At 40.7% G+C, this 17,152-nt stretch overlaps 2 protein-coding genes across 2 annotated transcripts in view; one reads left to right on the forward strand and one right to left on the reverse strand.

Moving 5' to 3' along the window:
* RRAGA (Ras-related GTP binding A) overlaps positions 1-15,154 on the reverse strand; it is a 17,161-nt gene extending 2,007 nt beyond the window's left edge. The window contains exon 1 of the mRNA XM_005869591.2: positions 15,137-15,154. The gene's annotated coding sequence lies outside the window, so the exon portion shown is untranslated. The remainder of the gene's footprint in view (positions 1-15,136) is intronic.
* The window catches only part of SAXO1 (stabilizer of axonemal microtubules 1), a 74,823-nt gene continuing 69,762 nt past the window's right edge, over positions 12,092-17,152 (forward strand). Inside the window, exon 1 of the mRNA XM_005869612.1 lies at positions 12,092-12,138. Coding sequence (XP_005869674.1) covers positions 12,092-12,138 — 47 coding nt within the window. The remainder of the gene's footprint in view (positions 12,139-17,152) is intronic.

The following is a 17,152-nucleotide window of genomic DNA, read 5'->3' on the forward strand; positions in this document are numbered from 1 at the left end:
CCACAGCACTGATGAGGAAAGTGAGCCTTCGAGAAGTGATGTGACGGCCCAGGGCTCCCACGCCGCACCGGGCGACATCCCGACGCCCCCTTAGTGCCTTTTCCACTCGGAAGTTCCTTCCTCACACCTGCCTATCGGGACAGCTCAGACTTTAGCATTTACCGTCAGCCTCCCAGAGCTCGAGGAACTAATATGGAACCTGAGCACTAGCCCAGTCCTCACAATGACGCTGTGAATAAATAACCCGATTTCCAGTGAGTAAATCCAAGCTTAGAGGAGGCTAAGTAACATTGGCAAGTTATACATCTATTAAGTGGTGAAATGCAATTTTACTTAACAAATATAAATAAAAATATAAATAAATGATAAAATATAAAACTATAAATAATTTTACTTAAAAAATATAAATAATATCTTTAAGGTGTACAACATGATTTGATAATATACAGCGAAATGATTACGACAGTCAAGCTAATGAACATAATACCTTTGTGGTGAGAGTATCTGAAATCCACTAGTAGAAAATTTCCAGTATGCAATACAGTATTAACTACAGTCATCGTGCTTTAGGTTAGCTCTCCATCCTACATCGTGCAACCCCCATTCTCCCCACCTCCCTTCCCCCGTTAACCAGTCTACTCTCTGCTACTATATTTATAAGATTCTGCCTTAAGTGAGGCCATGCAAGCTTCTTTTCCTTTCTGTGTCTGGTTTATTTCGCTGAGCATAATGGCCTCCAGTTTCATCCATATTGTTGCAAATGGCAGGATCTCCTTTTTTTTATTTTTATTGATTAAGGTATTACATGTGTGTCCTTATCCCCCCCACTGACCCTCCCCCCCCACTCATGCCCTCACCCCCTGGTGTCTGTGTCCATTGGTTAGGCTTATATGCTTGCATACAAGTCCTTTGGTTGATCTCTCCTCCTTACCCCCACCCTCCCCTACCTTCCCGTAAAGGCTGAATAATATTAATATTGCATTTATTCATATAAAGCATCATTTCTCTTTTAATGTAAAAAGCTTACTTTCTGTTTAAAAGTTAATACACTTGCAGTCTAAGTCACCTAGAATATTCTTTAACACCATATTCTAAAAATAGATCAGATATTAACATAGATTTTAACTAAAATATATCAATAGCAGAATTCCTGCTGTCCCATGGATAGGTTGAACATTTTTTATTTTTAGCATTTGAGCTATTTAAATTCTTCTAGTATTTATGTTGGATTATAGTGATGTTTCCCCCCAGTTTTATTGAGATACAGTTGACATTTAACATTGCATTTATTTTAGGTGTACAACATAATGATTTTATATATAGCCAAATAACTACTACAATAAGTTTAGTTAACACCCCTGACGTCAACATATTTAAAATTTTTCTTATGATGAGAAATTTTTAGGTCTACTCTTAGCAAATTTCAAATGTACAATGCAGTATTGTTAACTATAACCACCAAGTAGTACATTACATTCTTAGAACTTATCTTTAAGTGGAAGTTCATACCTTTTCTTTTAATATTATTATTATTTTTTAATTCTCACCCAAGGATATTTTTCCATTGATTTTTAGAGAAAGTGGAAGAGAGAGGGAAAGACAGAGAGAAACACTGATGTGAGAGAAACACATGGATTGGTTGCCTCCTGCACACGGCCTGGCAGGGCCCAGGCTGTGGAGGAGCCTGCAACCGAGGTACGTGCCCTTGACTGGAATTGAATTCAAGACCCTTTGGTCCGCAGGCAGACACTTTACCCACTGAGTCAAACTGGCCAGGGTGGAAGTTTGTACCTTTTGACCATCTCCACTCATTTTACTCACTCCCCAACCTCTACCTCTGGCAATCACCAATCTTTTTTCTGTGCTAATGAGTTTTTTATTTTATTTTTTAGGTTCCACTATTAGTGAGATCATACAGTATTTATCTTTTTCTGTCTGACTTATTTCCTTAGCATAATGACTTCTAGATTCATCCCTATTGTTGCTAATGGCAGGATTTCTTTCCTTTTTATGACTGAAAAATTATCTGTCACATTTTCTTCTCCATTCATCTATGAACATTTGCATTGTTTCCATATCTTGACTGTCTCTATATAAAAGCCTAATATGCAAAGTGTCTCCTTGGGAGTTCAACCAGCCAGGAGTTCGATCGCTCGCTATGACGTGCGCTGACCACCAGGGGGAGGCGCAGAATGAAGAAAGGCCCTGGCAGCTGCTAGGGACCCTACCCATGCATGAATTTTGTGCACTGGGCCTCTAGTTATAAATAATCCTGCAGTGATCATGGGGGGTGGGGGTGGGGGTGTTACACATATCTTTTTAAGATAGTGATTTTGTTTTCTTTGAATATATGCCCAGAAGTGGGATTGCTGAGTCATGTGGTAGTTCTATTTTTAATTTTTTAAAAAAGTTGTTTTTATTGTTGAAAGTATTTCAGATGTCCCGTTTTATTGACTCTCTTCACCCCACACCAGACCCTTCACCCCCAGACCTTCACTGCACTATATTTTTAATTTTTTAAGGAAACACCATATTGTTTGTCACAGAGGCTGCACCGGTTTACATTCCTACCAACAGTGTACAAGGATTAGCTTTTATCCACATCCTCACCAACACGTTTTCTCTTGTCTTTTTGATGATAGGCATTCTAACAGGTGATATTGTAGTTTTTTTTTTCTATAAATATGGAACACTTCACGAATTTGCATGTCATCTTTCTGCAGGAGCCATGCTAATCTTCTCTGTGTCATTCTAATTTTAGTATATGTGCTGCTGAAGTGAGCACTATCATTGTAGTTTTGATTTGCCTTTCCCTGATAGTGATGTTGAACATCTTTTCATGTATCTGTTGGCCATTTGTGTGTCTCCATTGTAAAAATGTCTATTCAGTTTCTCTGCCCATATTTTAATCTGATTTTTTCTAGTGAGTTATGTATTTTGGATGTTAATCCTTATCACATAAATGACTTGCAAATATTTTCTCCCATTCAATAGGTTGCCTTTTCATTTTGTTGATGGTTTCCTGTGCTGTGAGAAGCTTTTTAGGTTGATGTAGTCCCACTTGTTATTTTGTACTTTTAGTGTCATATCCAGAAAACATTTCCCAATATTGAGGAGCTTTTTTTCTTATGCTTTCTTCCAGAAGTTTTATGGTTTTAGGTCTTATGTTCAAGTCTTTAATTCTTCTTGAGTTGATTTTGTGTATAGTGTAATGCAGCGGTTCAATTTCATTCTTTTGCATGTGGCTGTCCAGTTTTCTCAACATTATTTATTAAAGAGACTACTCTTTCTCCATTGTGTATTCTTGGCCTCTGTTGAAAATTAGTTGATCATATACACTTGGTTTTATTTTTGGACTGTTTATACTGTCCCATATGTCTGTTTTTATGCCAGTACCATACTTTTTTGATTACTATAGCTTTGCAGTATAATTTGAGATAAGAAACTGTGATGCCTTCGACTCTGTTCTTAAGATTGCTTTGGCTATTCAGGGATTTTTGAGGTCCCATACAGATTTTAGAGTTTTTTTTTTTATTTCTGTGAAAAATGTCATTAGCATTATGATAGGGATTGCATTTAATTGGTAAATGGTTTTGGGTAATATGGACATTTAGACAATATTAATTCTTCTAATCCATGAACATAGGATATCTTTCCATTCATTTGTTTTGTCTTCAGTTTCTTTCATCATTGATTTATAGCTTTCAGTGTACAGATCTTTCACCTCCTTGCTTAAATTTATTCCTAAGTATTTTATTCTTTTTTATAATACTGTAAATGGGATTGTGTTCTTGAGTTCCTTTTCAGATAGATTGTTGTTGGCACATAGAAGCACACTGATTTTTGTAGGTTGATTTTTTGTATCCTGAAATATTACTGATTTTGTTTTTTAATTCTAACAGTATTATTTTAGGGGGGTGGTTTACAGTTTTCTACATATAGGAGCATGTAATCTGTAAACAGTGATAATTTTACTTTTCCTTTCTAATTTGGATGCTTTTGATTCTTTTTGTCTCATTGCTTTTGCTAGTACTTCCAGTACTATGTTGAATAGGAGTGACAAGAATGGGCAACCTTTCATTCTACTGGATCTTAGAGCAAAAGCTTTCAGTTTTTCCCCATTGATGTTAGCTGTGGTTTTTCATAAATGGCTTATATTGTTTTGAGGAAATTTTCTTTTATACCTATTTTGCTGAGAGTTTTATCATGAGTGGATATTAACTTTGTCAAATGTTTTTTTCTGTATCTATTGAGATGATCCTGTGGCCTTTATTTTTCAGTCTGTTAATGTGGTAAATCACATTGATTTGAATACATTAAAACAACATTGCACTCTAGGGATAAATTGCAGTTGGTCGTGGTGTATAATCTTTTTGATGTGTTGTTAAGTTTGGTTTGTTACTATTTTATTATGGACTTTTGTATCTGTTACTTTCCTTTTTTCTTTTCTTTTTATGGTACCTATCTGGCTTTGCTATCAAGGTGATGCTGGCCTCATAAAATCAGTTTGAAACAATCCTTCAAACAATCTTTATGCCACTGATGTTGCCAATTCATAAATATTCTGGAGGTTCTGTGGCAAAAATAATGCTTCTTTCTGGCTTTCCTACTGCTGGCTCAGGATTCAGCTTTCTTATGTCAGCTAAGTGAATAGCATTCTTCCTTGTGCTTTTCTGCTTCCCCAAATTTGATGTTATTATCTCATATCCTGACTTTGTCCTTACACTCTCATCCCATTACTCTCATTTTAATGGAATTTTGGAGAAAGATAAATTCATGTGTTCAATCTACCACCTTTTTTGGAAATGAGAGAAATCTTGACTTAAATTATTCAAAACTAAATGATATTTTGATAATGATACCGAGGGGTACTATTTGCAAGGAATTTTAACTTAAAAATGTTTTATTGAGGCATAATTTGCACACTATAAAATCCATCTATGTATATAAGTGTATATTCCATTACTACAGCTCAGTTTTAGACTATTTCTGCCACCCCCAAAAGTTCCTGCCCTAGCTGGTTTGGCTCAGTGGATAGAGCATTGGCCTGCAAACTGAAGGGTCCCAGCTTCAATGCTGGTCAGAGGCACATACCTGGGTTGCCGGCTGGATTCCCAGTATGGGGCGATCACTGATTCTCTCTCATCATTGATGTTTCTATCTCTCTGTCCCTCTCCCTTCCTGTCTGAAATCAATGAAAATATATTAAAAAATAAAAAAAGTTCCCTTGTCTTTGTTTGCCACCAGTCTCTGCTCCCACCCTGAGACCTAGGCAATCACTGTTCTACTTTCTGTCTCTATCAATTGCCTTCTTTAGAAATTTCATGTAAGTGGAATCATACAATATATAGTTAAAAAAATTTGCTTCTTTCTCTTAGCATAAAGTTTTTGAGGTTCATCCATATTATAGCATGTATTAAAAATCCAATTATTTTTGCTGAATAGTATTCCATACACTACTGTATTTCATTTGTTCATTCACCAGCTAATGGAAATTGGGATTATTTCCAGTTTTTATGCTATTAGGAATAATGCTTCTATGAATGTTCATGTTAAAGTTTTTGTGTGGACATATGTTGCATATCTTTTGGGTAAATACCTATGAGTGGAATTGCTGGGTCATCTGGTAAGTATATGTTTAACTTTTTAAGAAATTGTCAAACTATTTTCTAAAGCAGCTGTACCAATTTACACTCTTATCAGGAATGTATGAGAGTTCCACTTTATTCACGTCCTTGGCAACAATGTTGACTGATAGCATTCTAATGAATATGAAGGGGAGTCTCATTATGGTTGTGATTTACAGATCCTTAATGATTATTAATGTCATTCATTTTGTTGGGGGTCCTGAAGACCACCCCCAGGCTCAATGATTTGTTAGGAGGATTCAGTATGTTGTCATACTAATGGCTTTGATTTATTACAGTGAAAGGATCATAGCAAAAGCAGCAAAGGGAAAAGGCAAATGGGGTGAAGTCTGGAGGAAATCAGGCACAGGTTTCCAAAAGTTCTTTCCCAGTGAAATCACACAGGATGTGCTTAATTCTTCCAAGCAATGAGTTGTGACAACACGTGTGAAATGTCTACAAGGAAATCTCATTAGGGACTCATGGCCCAGGGTTTTTATTGGGGGCTGGCCATACCAGCACCATTTACCTAGCATGTACCAGAATTCCAGGTTCCCAGAAGGAAAGTAGGTGGTCAGTATAAACCACATTGCTTGTGAACAGTTTAGGCGCAGTGAGCCATTATTATCAGGGAATGGCGAGAACTCTCCCCAAATCCAAGTTCTTAGCCAAGGGCAATCCTTGCAAGCAGGACTTTCCAAGGATAGCAGTTTCAGGCTTGCTATGTTAACTCTTTTCTGCACAAGCATCTTTTCATGTGCTTATTGGCATTCATATATTTTCTTTGGTGAAATCTCTTGCTCTTTTTTAATTGGGTTGTGTTATTACGAGCTGTAAGAGTTCTTTGTATATTCTGGATACAAGTTCTTTATCAGGTAAGTGCTTTGCAAGTATTTCTCCCAGTCTGTACTTATCTTTCCATTCTCTTAACAGGGCCTTTTGAAGAGTAAATTATTATTAGTTTTATGGATTATGTCTAACTGAAGGTCACAAAGATTTAGTTATTTGCTTTCATCTAAATATTTTATAATTTTAGGTTTTATACTTAAGTGTGTGAAACATTTAAAAAATGTTTTTGCTTCTTTCAGAGAGAGAGAGATAGAAACATCAATGATGAGAATCATTGATCATCTGCCTCCTGCATATCCCCTACTGGGGATTGAACCCTCAACCTGGGCACATGCCCTGACTAGGAATGGAACTGTGATCTCCTGGTTCATAGGTTGATGCTCAACCACTGAGCCACACCCACTGGGCAGTGTGTGATGAATTTTTTAGTTAATTTTTGTCTGAAGTGATGTCATGGTGTAAGTTTTCTTTTTTTCCTGTATATGGATGTCTAATCATCTCAGCATTATCGAAAGAACATCTTTTCCTCATTGAATGGCCTTGTCACCTTTTTTTGAAATCAATAGACCATAACTGTAAGAATTTAATTATGAACTCTCCATTCTGTTCCTTGATTTATATGTCTTTCCTTAGTCAATATCATACCATCTTGATTAACTTAGTTATAATTTTGATAATGTGCAGAAATTGGGTGGTTTAAGTCCTCTTTGTTGTTCTTTTTCAGAATTATCTGGCTATTCTAGGTCCTTTGACTTTCTATATAAAATTTTAGAATAAGCATGCCAATTTCTATTTAAAACATTTGCTGAGCCAAAACCGGTTTGGCTCAGTGGATAGAGCGTCGGCCTGCGGACTGAAGGGTCCCAGGTTCGATTCCAGTCAAGGGCATGTACCTGGGTTGCGGGCACATCCCCAGTAGGAGATGTGCAGGAGGCGGCTGATCGATGTTTCTCTCTCATCGATGTTTCTAACTCTCTATCTCTCTCCCTTCTTCTCTGTAAAAAATCAATAAAATATATTTAAAAAAAAATAAAACGTTTGCTGGGATTTTGATAGGTATCGCATTGAATCTATAAATCAATTTGGGGAGAATTGCCTTTTTAACAATATTGCATATTTTGATCTATGCACATGATATCTCTCTCAATTCACTTAGATCTGAATTTATCTCAACAATGGTTTGTAGCTTTCACAATAAAAGTCTTGTACTTATAGGGTTAAATTTATTTCCACATGTTTTAGTCATTTTGATGCTATTATGAATCAAATTGTTTTATTAATTTAACTTTTGGATTGTTTATTGCTAGTATATAGAAATTCAATTGATCTTTTGTAATTGATCTTATCTCCTGCAGCCTTGCTTAAATTGTTTCTTGTAGTTTTTTTTTAAAATAGAATTTTTAGGATTTTCTACATACAAGATCATGTCATCTGCAAATACAGTTTAGTGTTTTCTACATAGAGGGTTATGGTATCTGTAAATGCTGTTTTATTTTTTCCTTTTCAATCTGGATGACTTTAATTTTTGTTTTTTTTACTCCACTGGTGATAATCTCCAGTAGGGTGCTGAATAGAAGTGGTGAGAACAGACATCTGGTCTAGTTCATTACCTCAGGGGAGAAGCCTTCAATCTTATTACTAAGCATGATGGCAATTGTAGTTTTTTTGTAAATGACTTTTTTCAGGTTGAGGAAATTCCCTTCTTTTATTAATTTCTTGAGGATTTTTATCAAGAATGAGCACTGGATAGTGTCAAATGCCTTTTCTATATCTATTGAGAAGATGAAATATCTGTTGTCCTTTATCCTATTGGTGTGGTGTATTACATTGATTTTCCAATGTCAAAACAACCTTGTATTCCTGGGATAAACTTCTCTTGGTCATGGCATATAATCCTTCTTATATGTTACTGGTTTCAGTTTGCTAGTATTTAAAAAGGATTTTTATATTTATATTCATGAGAGATATTGATCTGTAGTTTTTGTGTGACAATTTTGTCTGGTTTTGGAGTTTATTCTGGCCTCATAGGATGAACTGAGAAGTTTTCCTTCTCTATTTTCTAAAAGAGTATGCATAGGATTGGTGTTATTTATTCCTCAAATATTTGATAGGGTTCACTTATTCCTTATTTTTCCTTCTTGATACTTACAATAGTTTATAATGATACACTTTGGCAATATTTTGGTCATCTGCTTCTCCCTCTAGATTAAGTTGCATGAGGGTACTGTCCTCGTCTCCATCCTTCAGTACCCTGGCTCATCTGAGGGTAAGTGTTTGTGGAACAAATGAATGGTCAAATGGTAGAGGTCCAGTTTGTGTATTATGATGGGCTAGTCTTCGGTTGGTGCTAATGAAGGTTGGCAATCTAAAATAGTTAAGGATGCTAAAAAGACAGTGTTTTGTTAAAGTGCTTTATGCTGAGAGGAGTAACTATAGATTTTCCAACAATTTTCTACAAAGAGTAGATTTTCAGATAGTATATAGCAATGAGTTTGGGGTTGGGTAGGTTATAAGGCCACAGAATAAAATTTGTGTAGTTTCACAGAGTATAAATTTTATGAAAAGACTTTGGGGAAAATATTAAATAATATAGAGAAGTAAATGTAAAATTTTAAGATCAAATACCATTTGTAGTGGTCTCTAAGATCTCCAGCTTACCTTATTCATTCTTTCTCTTTTTCTTGGGTGGAACAGTTTGAAAAGAAAGACCTGGGAAAGTCTGAATCCCAGCTCTCATACTTAATAGCTATATCATCTTTTTTCTGTTTTGCTTTTTTTGTTAATTCTCATCCAAGAATATTTTTTCCCATTGATTTTTTTAGAGACAGTGGAAAGGAGTGTGTGTGTGTGGTGGCGGGGGGCGGGGGGAGGGCAGAAAGAGAGAGAAAGAAACATTGATGTGAGAGAGACACATCAATTGGTTGCCTCCTGCACAAGCCCCAACTGGGGCTGGGGATCAAACCTGAAACTCAGGTATGTGCCCTTGACTGGGAATTGAACCCAAGACCCTTCGGTGCATGGGCCAACACTCTAACCACTGAGAACACTGGGCAGGGCTAGATATGTCATCTTGAGTGAGTTTACCTCCTAGGGTCAGTGTTCTTATTTGTAATATGGGTCTGATAGATTTATGTTAATTTTAAGAGAGCTTATGGGAAAGTAGCAGAGTATATAATGCATAGCAAGTGACAGTAAATTTTTTATAGGGAAGGATATTTTGGAACAGAGAGAGGTGTTTAAATGAGAGTTGGCTAGAACTAATAAAAACATGGGCAGTAAGTGTAACAAGGGTGGCAGGGGAAGTTGTCCTGCCTAGCACCAGCTCTCCAGAAATGCCCATGGTAAATTAGTGTTGAGGCTTATTTGTCTGCACCACCTTGTCTTTCAAAATCTCCACCCACTGTTGAGGGCAGGGATGGGAGAAGTTGGGAGTGCCATGGGTTGTTGACAAGGCTGCTATCCACAAGAGCAGTTTGCTTGGGGGTGGTTCTCATCAAAGTCCAGGGGCATGAATAGGACATCCTTCTTCTGGAAGATTCATGAAGAATGTTTAGTCAGCTGCCAAGAAAAGGCTGGTGTTCAGTACTGTAGTTCCTCTATAAGGGCCACGTGATTGATGTTCCCTGTCAGTGGGTAGGGATTGCATTCATGCTTTGCCTTGCCGTCCACTAGCTCCCACCTCGCCATCTTGTCCACCAGGTTTCCATCCTCCCCTTTAGGACCCTGACCTCCTACCAGGAAGGCAAGGAGCAGCTTCACTCTCCACTGTTCTTTTCTTTTTCTTTTAATCCTTATCCGAGGATATTTTTCCATTGATTTTTAGAGAGAGTGAAAGAGGGAAGACAGAAATATCAATGTGAGAGAAACACATTGATTGGTTGCCTCCTGTGCATGCCCCAACCAGGGCCGGGAGGGGAGGATCCTGCAACTGAGGCACGTGCCCTTGACCGGAGTCGAACCCAGGACCTTTCAGTCCGCAGGCCGACGCTCCATCCACTGAGCCAAACCGGCCAGGGCCCCTCCACTGTTCTTAAGAACAATCAGTAAGCTCGCTCCCCCTCTGATCCACCTTTTTTACTTTCTACAGTTGGGATTGGCAAATGTTCTCTGTAAAAAGTCATATAGTAAACATTTTAGCTTTTGAGGGCCAGGAAGCAAATTCAGGAATATTTTCACAAATTCCTGACAAAATTCTATTTATGGGTACTGAAATTTGAATTTTATTATTTCATTTGTCATGTAATATTCTTTTAATGCTTTTCAACCACTAAAAAACATAAAAACCATTATTAGCTTGCTGGCCAAACAAAAACAGGTGGCGGGCTGAATTTGGCCTGCAGGCAATAGTTTGCTGACCTCTGTTCTGCAGCCCACCATGGCCGAAAACCCCCCAAATAACCTCTGAATATTAAGTATCCTCAAGTCTAATAATCCTCTGACTGACTGACACACTTTTTCACTAAACGAAGGGGGAGAGTTAGGAAGTGTGGGAAAGAAAAATAAGCATGCAAATGATCAATACTTTAAGCTCCCATTTCTTATAACCAGGAAGTCATAATGTTTAATTCCACACAACCTACCAGAGCCGTGTAAACTAGGGTCTCAGACTAGAGATCTGGGCAGGATCTGTGGTGGTTCTCAGGACCAGGTAAGGCTCCTTAGAGAAGGCAAAAGAATCTTGAAAGCTGTGCTTCTTAAAGTGTGGTTTTCCACGCGGCAGCATCAATAGCCCTTGTTAGCTTGTTAGATACAAAATTCTCCTCCCACCCCAGACCTACTGAATCAGAAGCTCCGGGGTGAGCCCTGGCAATCTTATTTGTATCAAGCCAGCTGATTCTAATGCACAAAACTTAACCACGGCCCCTCTGCCCCAGCATTGTTAGCACCTGGAGAAGTGATTGAACACCCTACCCAAGGAGCAAGGGCCAGGTGCCCTGAAACGCTTTGTTCTCAAGCGTGCGAGGTCTATGGGTGGAGCCAAAGGGATTGATTTCCGCAAGAAGGACCTGGAAACGGTATTTAAGGCCAGCCTTCCGGAAGTCAAGGGATGCCTTTCTATAAGAAAGGGCGCTATGGTCCCTAGAGCTAGAAAATGCCACCCGATGTGGTGACAGCCCTTTTGCACAAGTGACCACGGCATTTGCTGACCTGCTCACCCACGAGCTTTCCAAAGTCGGCTCGCCTTTTACTTCAGGTTTCTCCAAGTTCCAATGAGCCTTTGTCCTGGGCCTGCCAGGTGAGGCGCTGGGAGCTTTCTGACCTCACAGACGGCCCCTGTGACATCATGGCCACCAGAGGCGAGCCTCCTGGCCCCGGTGATGTCACAGAGGCCCCGCGGGTCCGGTGCTGCGGCTTCCAGGGCCGGGCCAGCTGCTCCGGGGGCAGGCTAGGTGCATGCACGGGGAGCTCGCGGGGCTGGCGCTGCCCACGCTCCGTGCTTCTCTCGCGTAAGGCCAGCTCAGGAAGGGGAACAGACAACCGGATTTTGCAAAAAGGCCATTTAAGTTGTCTTTGGCGTAAATATTCGGAACAGTTGCCAAGGCCCTCGAGACCTTGTGCACCCCCCGTGAGGCGGTTGGGGTCTCCGAGGCAGTGACGGCGGGGCATGCCTCCCGATGGCCCCGATGAAGAGGAAGTGCATCTGCGACCTGTGCTCCTGCGGGTAAGGGGACCTCGTCCGTCCGGGCCAAGGACCCTGGAGCCTGGGTTTTCTGACACCGAAGCCAGGCTGAGCTCTAACCCTGTGCCGCTGCACCAGGCAGCATCGCGGTGGAGTCATCCACTTGTCAACCTTTTCTAGGCTGCGGTGCTGTCAGCCAGCGTTCGTGCACCGCGTTCAGCAGGCTGGTGAAGGTGCAGTCAGGCCTTTCTCAGTCTTCCTCTCTCCAGAGCTGTGTGCAGGTTGCAAATGGTCCCAGCCCCTTCCCGCAGCCCAGGAAGTAGCAGACGAGGCTAGGAACCCCCTGGCCAGCTGGGGATGAATCTTGCTGCTTTTGTTGGGCGTTTGGAAGGGGATGGGAGGGGAAGAGGAGTCCTTTACTGTAACAGAGTTTCTTACTCAGAAATGATTGCCCCGTTGTCAGAGAGGTGTAAGGTGTTTGTAAAACTTGTTACCACAGTGGCGCAACGTGGAATGAGAGTAAGGAAAAGAAATTATTTTTGCACTTCCTTGTCCTGGCCCTGCTAGGTGTGTCTCCTGGTCAGCTGTCCTTGAGGACCATGCCTGGCTGAAGCTGGGCAAAGGCAGGTGGTGCCAGGGACAAGGCCTCGGTTTTGTCACTGTTCTGTAGCTGGCTCCCCGCCTGTAGCTCAGTGTCTGAGTTGCCCCCCACCTGCTTTTCAGGAAAAATGGGAGCTGCTGGTCTGGGAACAGATCAGAGAGTGGGCACTGGGGTCAGCTCCTCGGGCTGTTACCAACTGTGGGGTCTTGGGCAGGCAACTGAACTTCTCCAGGATTCTCTAGGCATTAAATGAGTTAACGTATGTGGGACTCCTGCTAATGGATTGTGTGTAGTATATGCCAGCATCTTGAAATCTGCAAACTTTGCTTGTTAACTGTAGTGTGTTACATGAATATAAAAAATCGCACCAGCCATTAGGACAGTGGTTCTCAACCTCTTGGCCCTTTAAATACAGTTCCTCATGTTGTGACCCAACCAGAAAATTATTTTCGTTGCTGCTGCATTAGGAGAACGAAAGGGCACTCAATACTGGGCTAGAAACCTCGCCCATTTCTGGAAGGTTCTCAACCCTGGCTGCTCATGAGAGTCACCTGGGGGCTTTAAACTGCTATGTGTTGCCCAGGTGGTTAAATCATCCTCTCTGAGGGTGGGGCCAAGCACCAGCCTTTAGCTGATTCTGACCACTTCCCAGGACTGGGACCCACTGAACTAGCTCACATCACAAACACGGGTCTTGCTTTTAAGTTTTGTGAGATGGGACCAGCACAGTGTTCTAGTCTAGGACTAATTTTCCAAATTAGCAAAACCTCGAAGGCTCACCCTCCTCTGGGGCCCCTTGCATCATCTCCTGCCACCTCAAGGTATTCAGACTGGGTTTACCTTGCACTGTTGTAGGCATTGAGATGGAAGTACATGGCATCATCTTCATTTCTGCACAGCTGACAATCTAGTGAGGAAGGCAGCGACGCGTGTTTAAGGGGTGCAGGCATACGCAGTGAGGCCACGCCCTCCCGCCCCTGTAGGAAGGTGTACTTCTCTGGATGTTCTCCCCAACTCTGCCCTCTTTTCTCCCTGGAAAGGGGCTGTTTGCCATCAGAGGCAGAGCCTGTCCTCAGGCCTCTTCTCCTTTCCTTCCTCCTCCTCCTGTGTCTACCCCTCTGCTCCATGGTTTCAGTCAACAGTTTGGTTTGACTCTCACATCCACCAGCCTCTCTTTTTATTTTTCACTCTCATTTCACTTCTGAAAGTGCTTGTTGATCCATCTGACTATCTCATCAACCTCAACATCAACAACCTTCATTCACCTGTCCCACTCCCCCAGTTATCTGCCTCTTCATTGGTGCCAACAATCTTCCACTTACCCAGGGTTTAAAGATTCAAGTCATCTCTTACCTTTCCCCATCTCCAGCATTTACTCTTTTCCAAAGTCTGGTGCCCTCCTCCTTTGAAATCTTTCAATTGGTCCCTTCCCCCACCCCCCACTCCCCATCTCCATTGGTCCCTTCTTGGGTCTCTCAGTTTTATGTTTGGAAACTGGTTCTAACGTGCCTTTCTGACTTTCCCGTGAGTCCCTTACATACAACTACCCCTCAAGTCAGACTGGGCTTCCCGGGATCCCCTGAGCAAACCTTATGACCTCCCAGCTCTGTTCCTTGTCCTTGCTGCCCTTTCTCTAAAACGCCCGTGTCCCCTCCTGCTGCTTCATGTCCTTTTAAGGCCCCGTTTCAGTCACAAATCTCCCACTGACCCAGCCCTGTAGCTCCCGGACATCAGAGGGCTCCCCACTCCCTGTGCTGTTGGCTCTAGTTCCACGTCTACGTGCTCTCTCGCCCCCATTTGATTGCACACTCCTGGAAAGCAGAGACTGTATTTTCTGCTTTTGTGTGTGTGCTGCAGAATACACACTGGTCTCCATATAGTAGTCAAAACGCATCTTTTTGAATGAATAGGTTTTTGTTTGTAAAGGTGATAATATCAGAATGGATTAGGGAGGCAAGATCTGTAACTGTTCTGTCCCGTAGTCTCATGTGGTAAATTTATCTAAATTAATTAAAATTAAACAAATTGAAATGCTAATTCCTTGGTCACACTGGCCACGTTTCAAGTGTTCAGTGTGTGTGGTGGTTACTCTACTGGACGGTACAGACAGGGAACATTTCCACCATTGCACAAAGTCACACTCATGGAGAGTCTCATTATTTGGAAGTCTTCATTGTCCTCACCCCCCAATCAGATCTGCTCTGAGGTGGGTTGGGATGGAATGAAAGGAATTTTATTGGTGTTTTCTAAGTTCCAGAAGTAGATGATTTTTGACGTTTTCAGCCTGAGGTAAATCATGTGAAAGAAGTCTGCTTGTCAGAAGAGAGAGCCCTGCAATGGGAGAGGGGAGACTTGGGGTTTCTGAGTGAGTCTGTTGATCTCTGGGCTTCAGTTCCTGCAATGAACTGAAAACTAATGGAGGCTCCTGGGCTGCCAGGGAGGGAGGGAGGGAGGGAGGAAGGGAAGGAAGGAAGCAGGGAAGCCCACATCTCTTATCATCCACTTTATCTTTCTCCTAAAGCAGGGGTGGGCAACCCCTGGCACGCGTGGCAAACATGGCACGCCAGTAACTTGCTGGCACGCGAAACCCTCTCTTATAATCTTCCATTTACAATTTTTTTCTTAATGTCGACTTTTTTATTTTTCAGATAAAGTCAGTGTAGGGGCATCTTAGATAAATAAATAATTTTACATAACAAGTTATCTTAAAGACCATAGACATGGATTGATGAGAGAGGGGAAGAGCAATTTCTATGCCTCTGCCTTAACTCTCCCTGCCTTCCTAGATCCGACCAGTGTTTTGGTTTCATCCACATACGCTTGTGAATCTTTGTTCTTAGTGATGAATTTTGTTAAGTCTCATAATAGGAGTAGCCTGACAGATGAAAGTAGTAGCTCGTGCATATCTCTGAAGGTCACGAAATATAAACCTGATGTAAAATCTCTGTCATCAGTGATGCAGCAGCAAAAGTCCCACTGATAATATCAAATGGAGTCATAAAGTTTTCTGTCGGACTATCAGTGTACATGTATACATTAAAAAATAAATGTATTTTCATCATCATATACTGTGTTTTTGTCGCTCGAATGAATTTTATTATTTCTTCAAGGTTCTTCACATACGTACACCTTAAGAGATATCAAGTAGGCGTAACATGTTCTTAAAAATTTAGGGTTGGCACGCAGAAGAATTTTGAGTCAGAGATTTTGCTGGTTTTGGCACGTACTCACAAAAAGGTTGCCCACCCCATCTTAAAGCTTTGCTTGAGCAAAGAGTTCTTTAATGTCTTTTCAACTTTAATTTTGAAGACTTTGTTGTTAGTGGGGACGCTGGGGATGCACAGAGAGCTTGGATTGGAAGGCTTCCTTCTTTCTGTAGGAGCAGTTGTCACTCTGGGAACCCTTAGTGCTCCTGGAGCAAGTTTTTACTTTTGGCCACAAGATGGCAGCCTTTCCCCAACCAATTCTCTTAAACCCGACCAGCCTAAAATGGAAAAAACAACAACACAAAACACCCTTGGAGTTCTGTATTTTCCTTTAGTTTAATCCTTTATAGATTCACCTTATTAAGTTTTCTAAAATGAGCAATTAGTCAGTATTTAAGGCCCAGAAGAACTCAGGAAGTGGCATACCTTGAGGAGTAGATCACAGATTACAAAGTGAAGGTGTTTCAAGTATCTGAACCTAAAGATTCCAACCACTCATAAAACTTTTTAATGAGCTTTGCTGGCTTTAAAAAACCAGACATTTTTTACTGTATCAAGTTCAAGGCTCTCCCTCCACAACGACACTCCACTTGACAATCAAAATCTGGAACTTGAAATTATTACCAAAAATGTTATCTCCTTTTCAATACAATCGGGGCCAATGAGCAAAAATATTCATGAGTTGTAGAAATAGGGTAAAATGAGCAGTTTTTTAAAAAAATCAAACTCTACCACTTAGTTATCTTGACACAAGAGCTACATTGGTGGTTTGGAGTGACCCTACTTTTGTATGAGAGGATAATATTTCCAATTATATCTGAATACCCCCAGCATTTCCTATTACTGAAAAATGCCACCCATCACAGTTTTCAGTATTATACCACTGTACATTTCTGTAGTGTCTTGAAAAATTTAAAAGCACTTTCTCACATATTATTATCTTACTGGGGGGTCCCTCAACATGGGAAGCATTACTTAGTTTGGAAATTTGATTCCTTAATCTTAGCCTCCATTTTTCCCTGGGGATGTTTTCTGTTTACTGAGCTGTTCTTGTCCCAAATTACTAAATTGGAAATGAGGAGAGGTTTTTGGGGGAGCTGTAGATAAGTGAAATGTTAATCAGCTTTTAAAGCTGAAAGGGATCTTAGTGGCCTTTAGTGCTTTTATTTTACAGATAAGGAAATTAAAGTATTGAGATTAATTTTAATGTACAGGAACACATTTTGTTAAGATTCAGGCACGATCTAGG

Source organism: Myotis brandtii, unplaced genomic scaffold (genome assembly GCF_000412655.1).
Source record: "Myotis brandtii unplaced genomic scaffold, ASM41265v1 scaffold30, whole genome shotgun sequence".
NCBI lineage: Eukaryota > Metazoa > Chordata > Mammalia > Chiroptera > Vespertilionidae > Myotis > Myotis brandtii.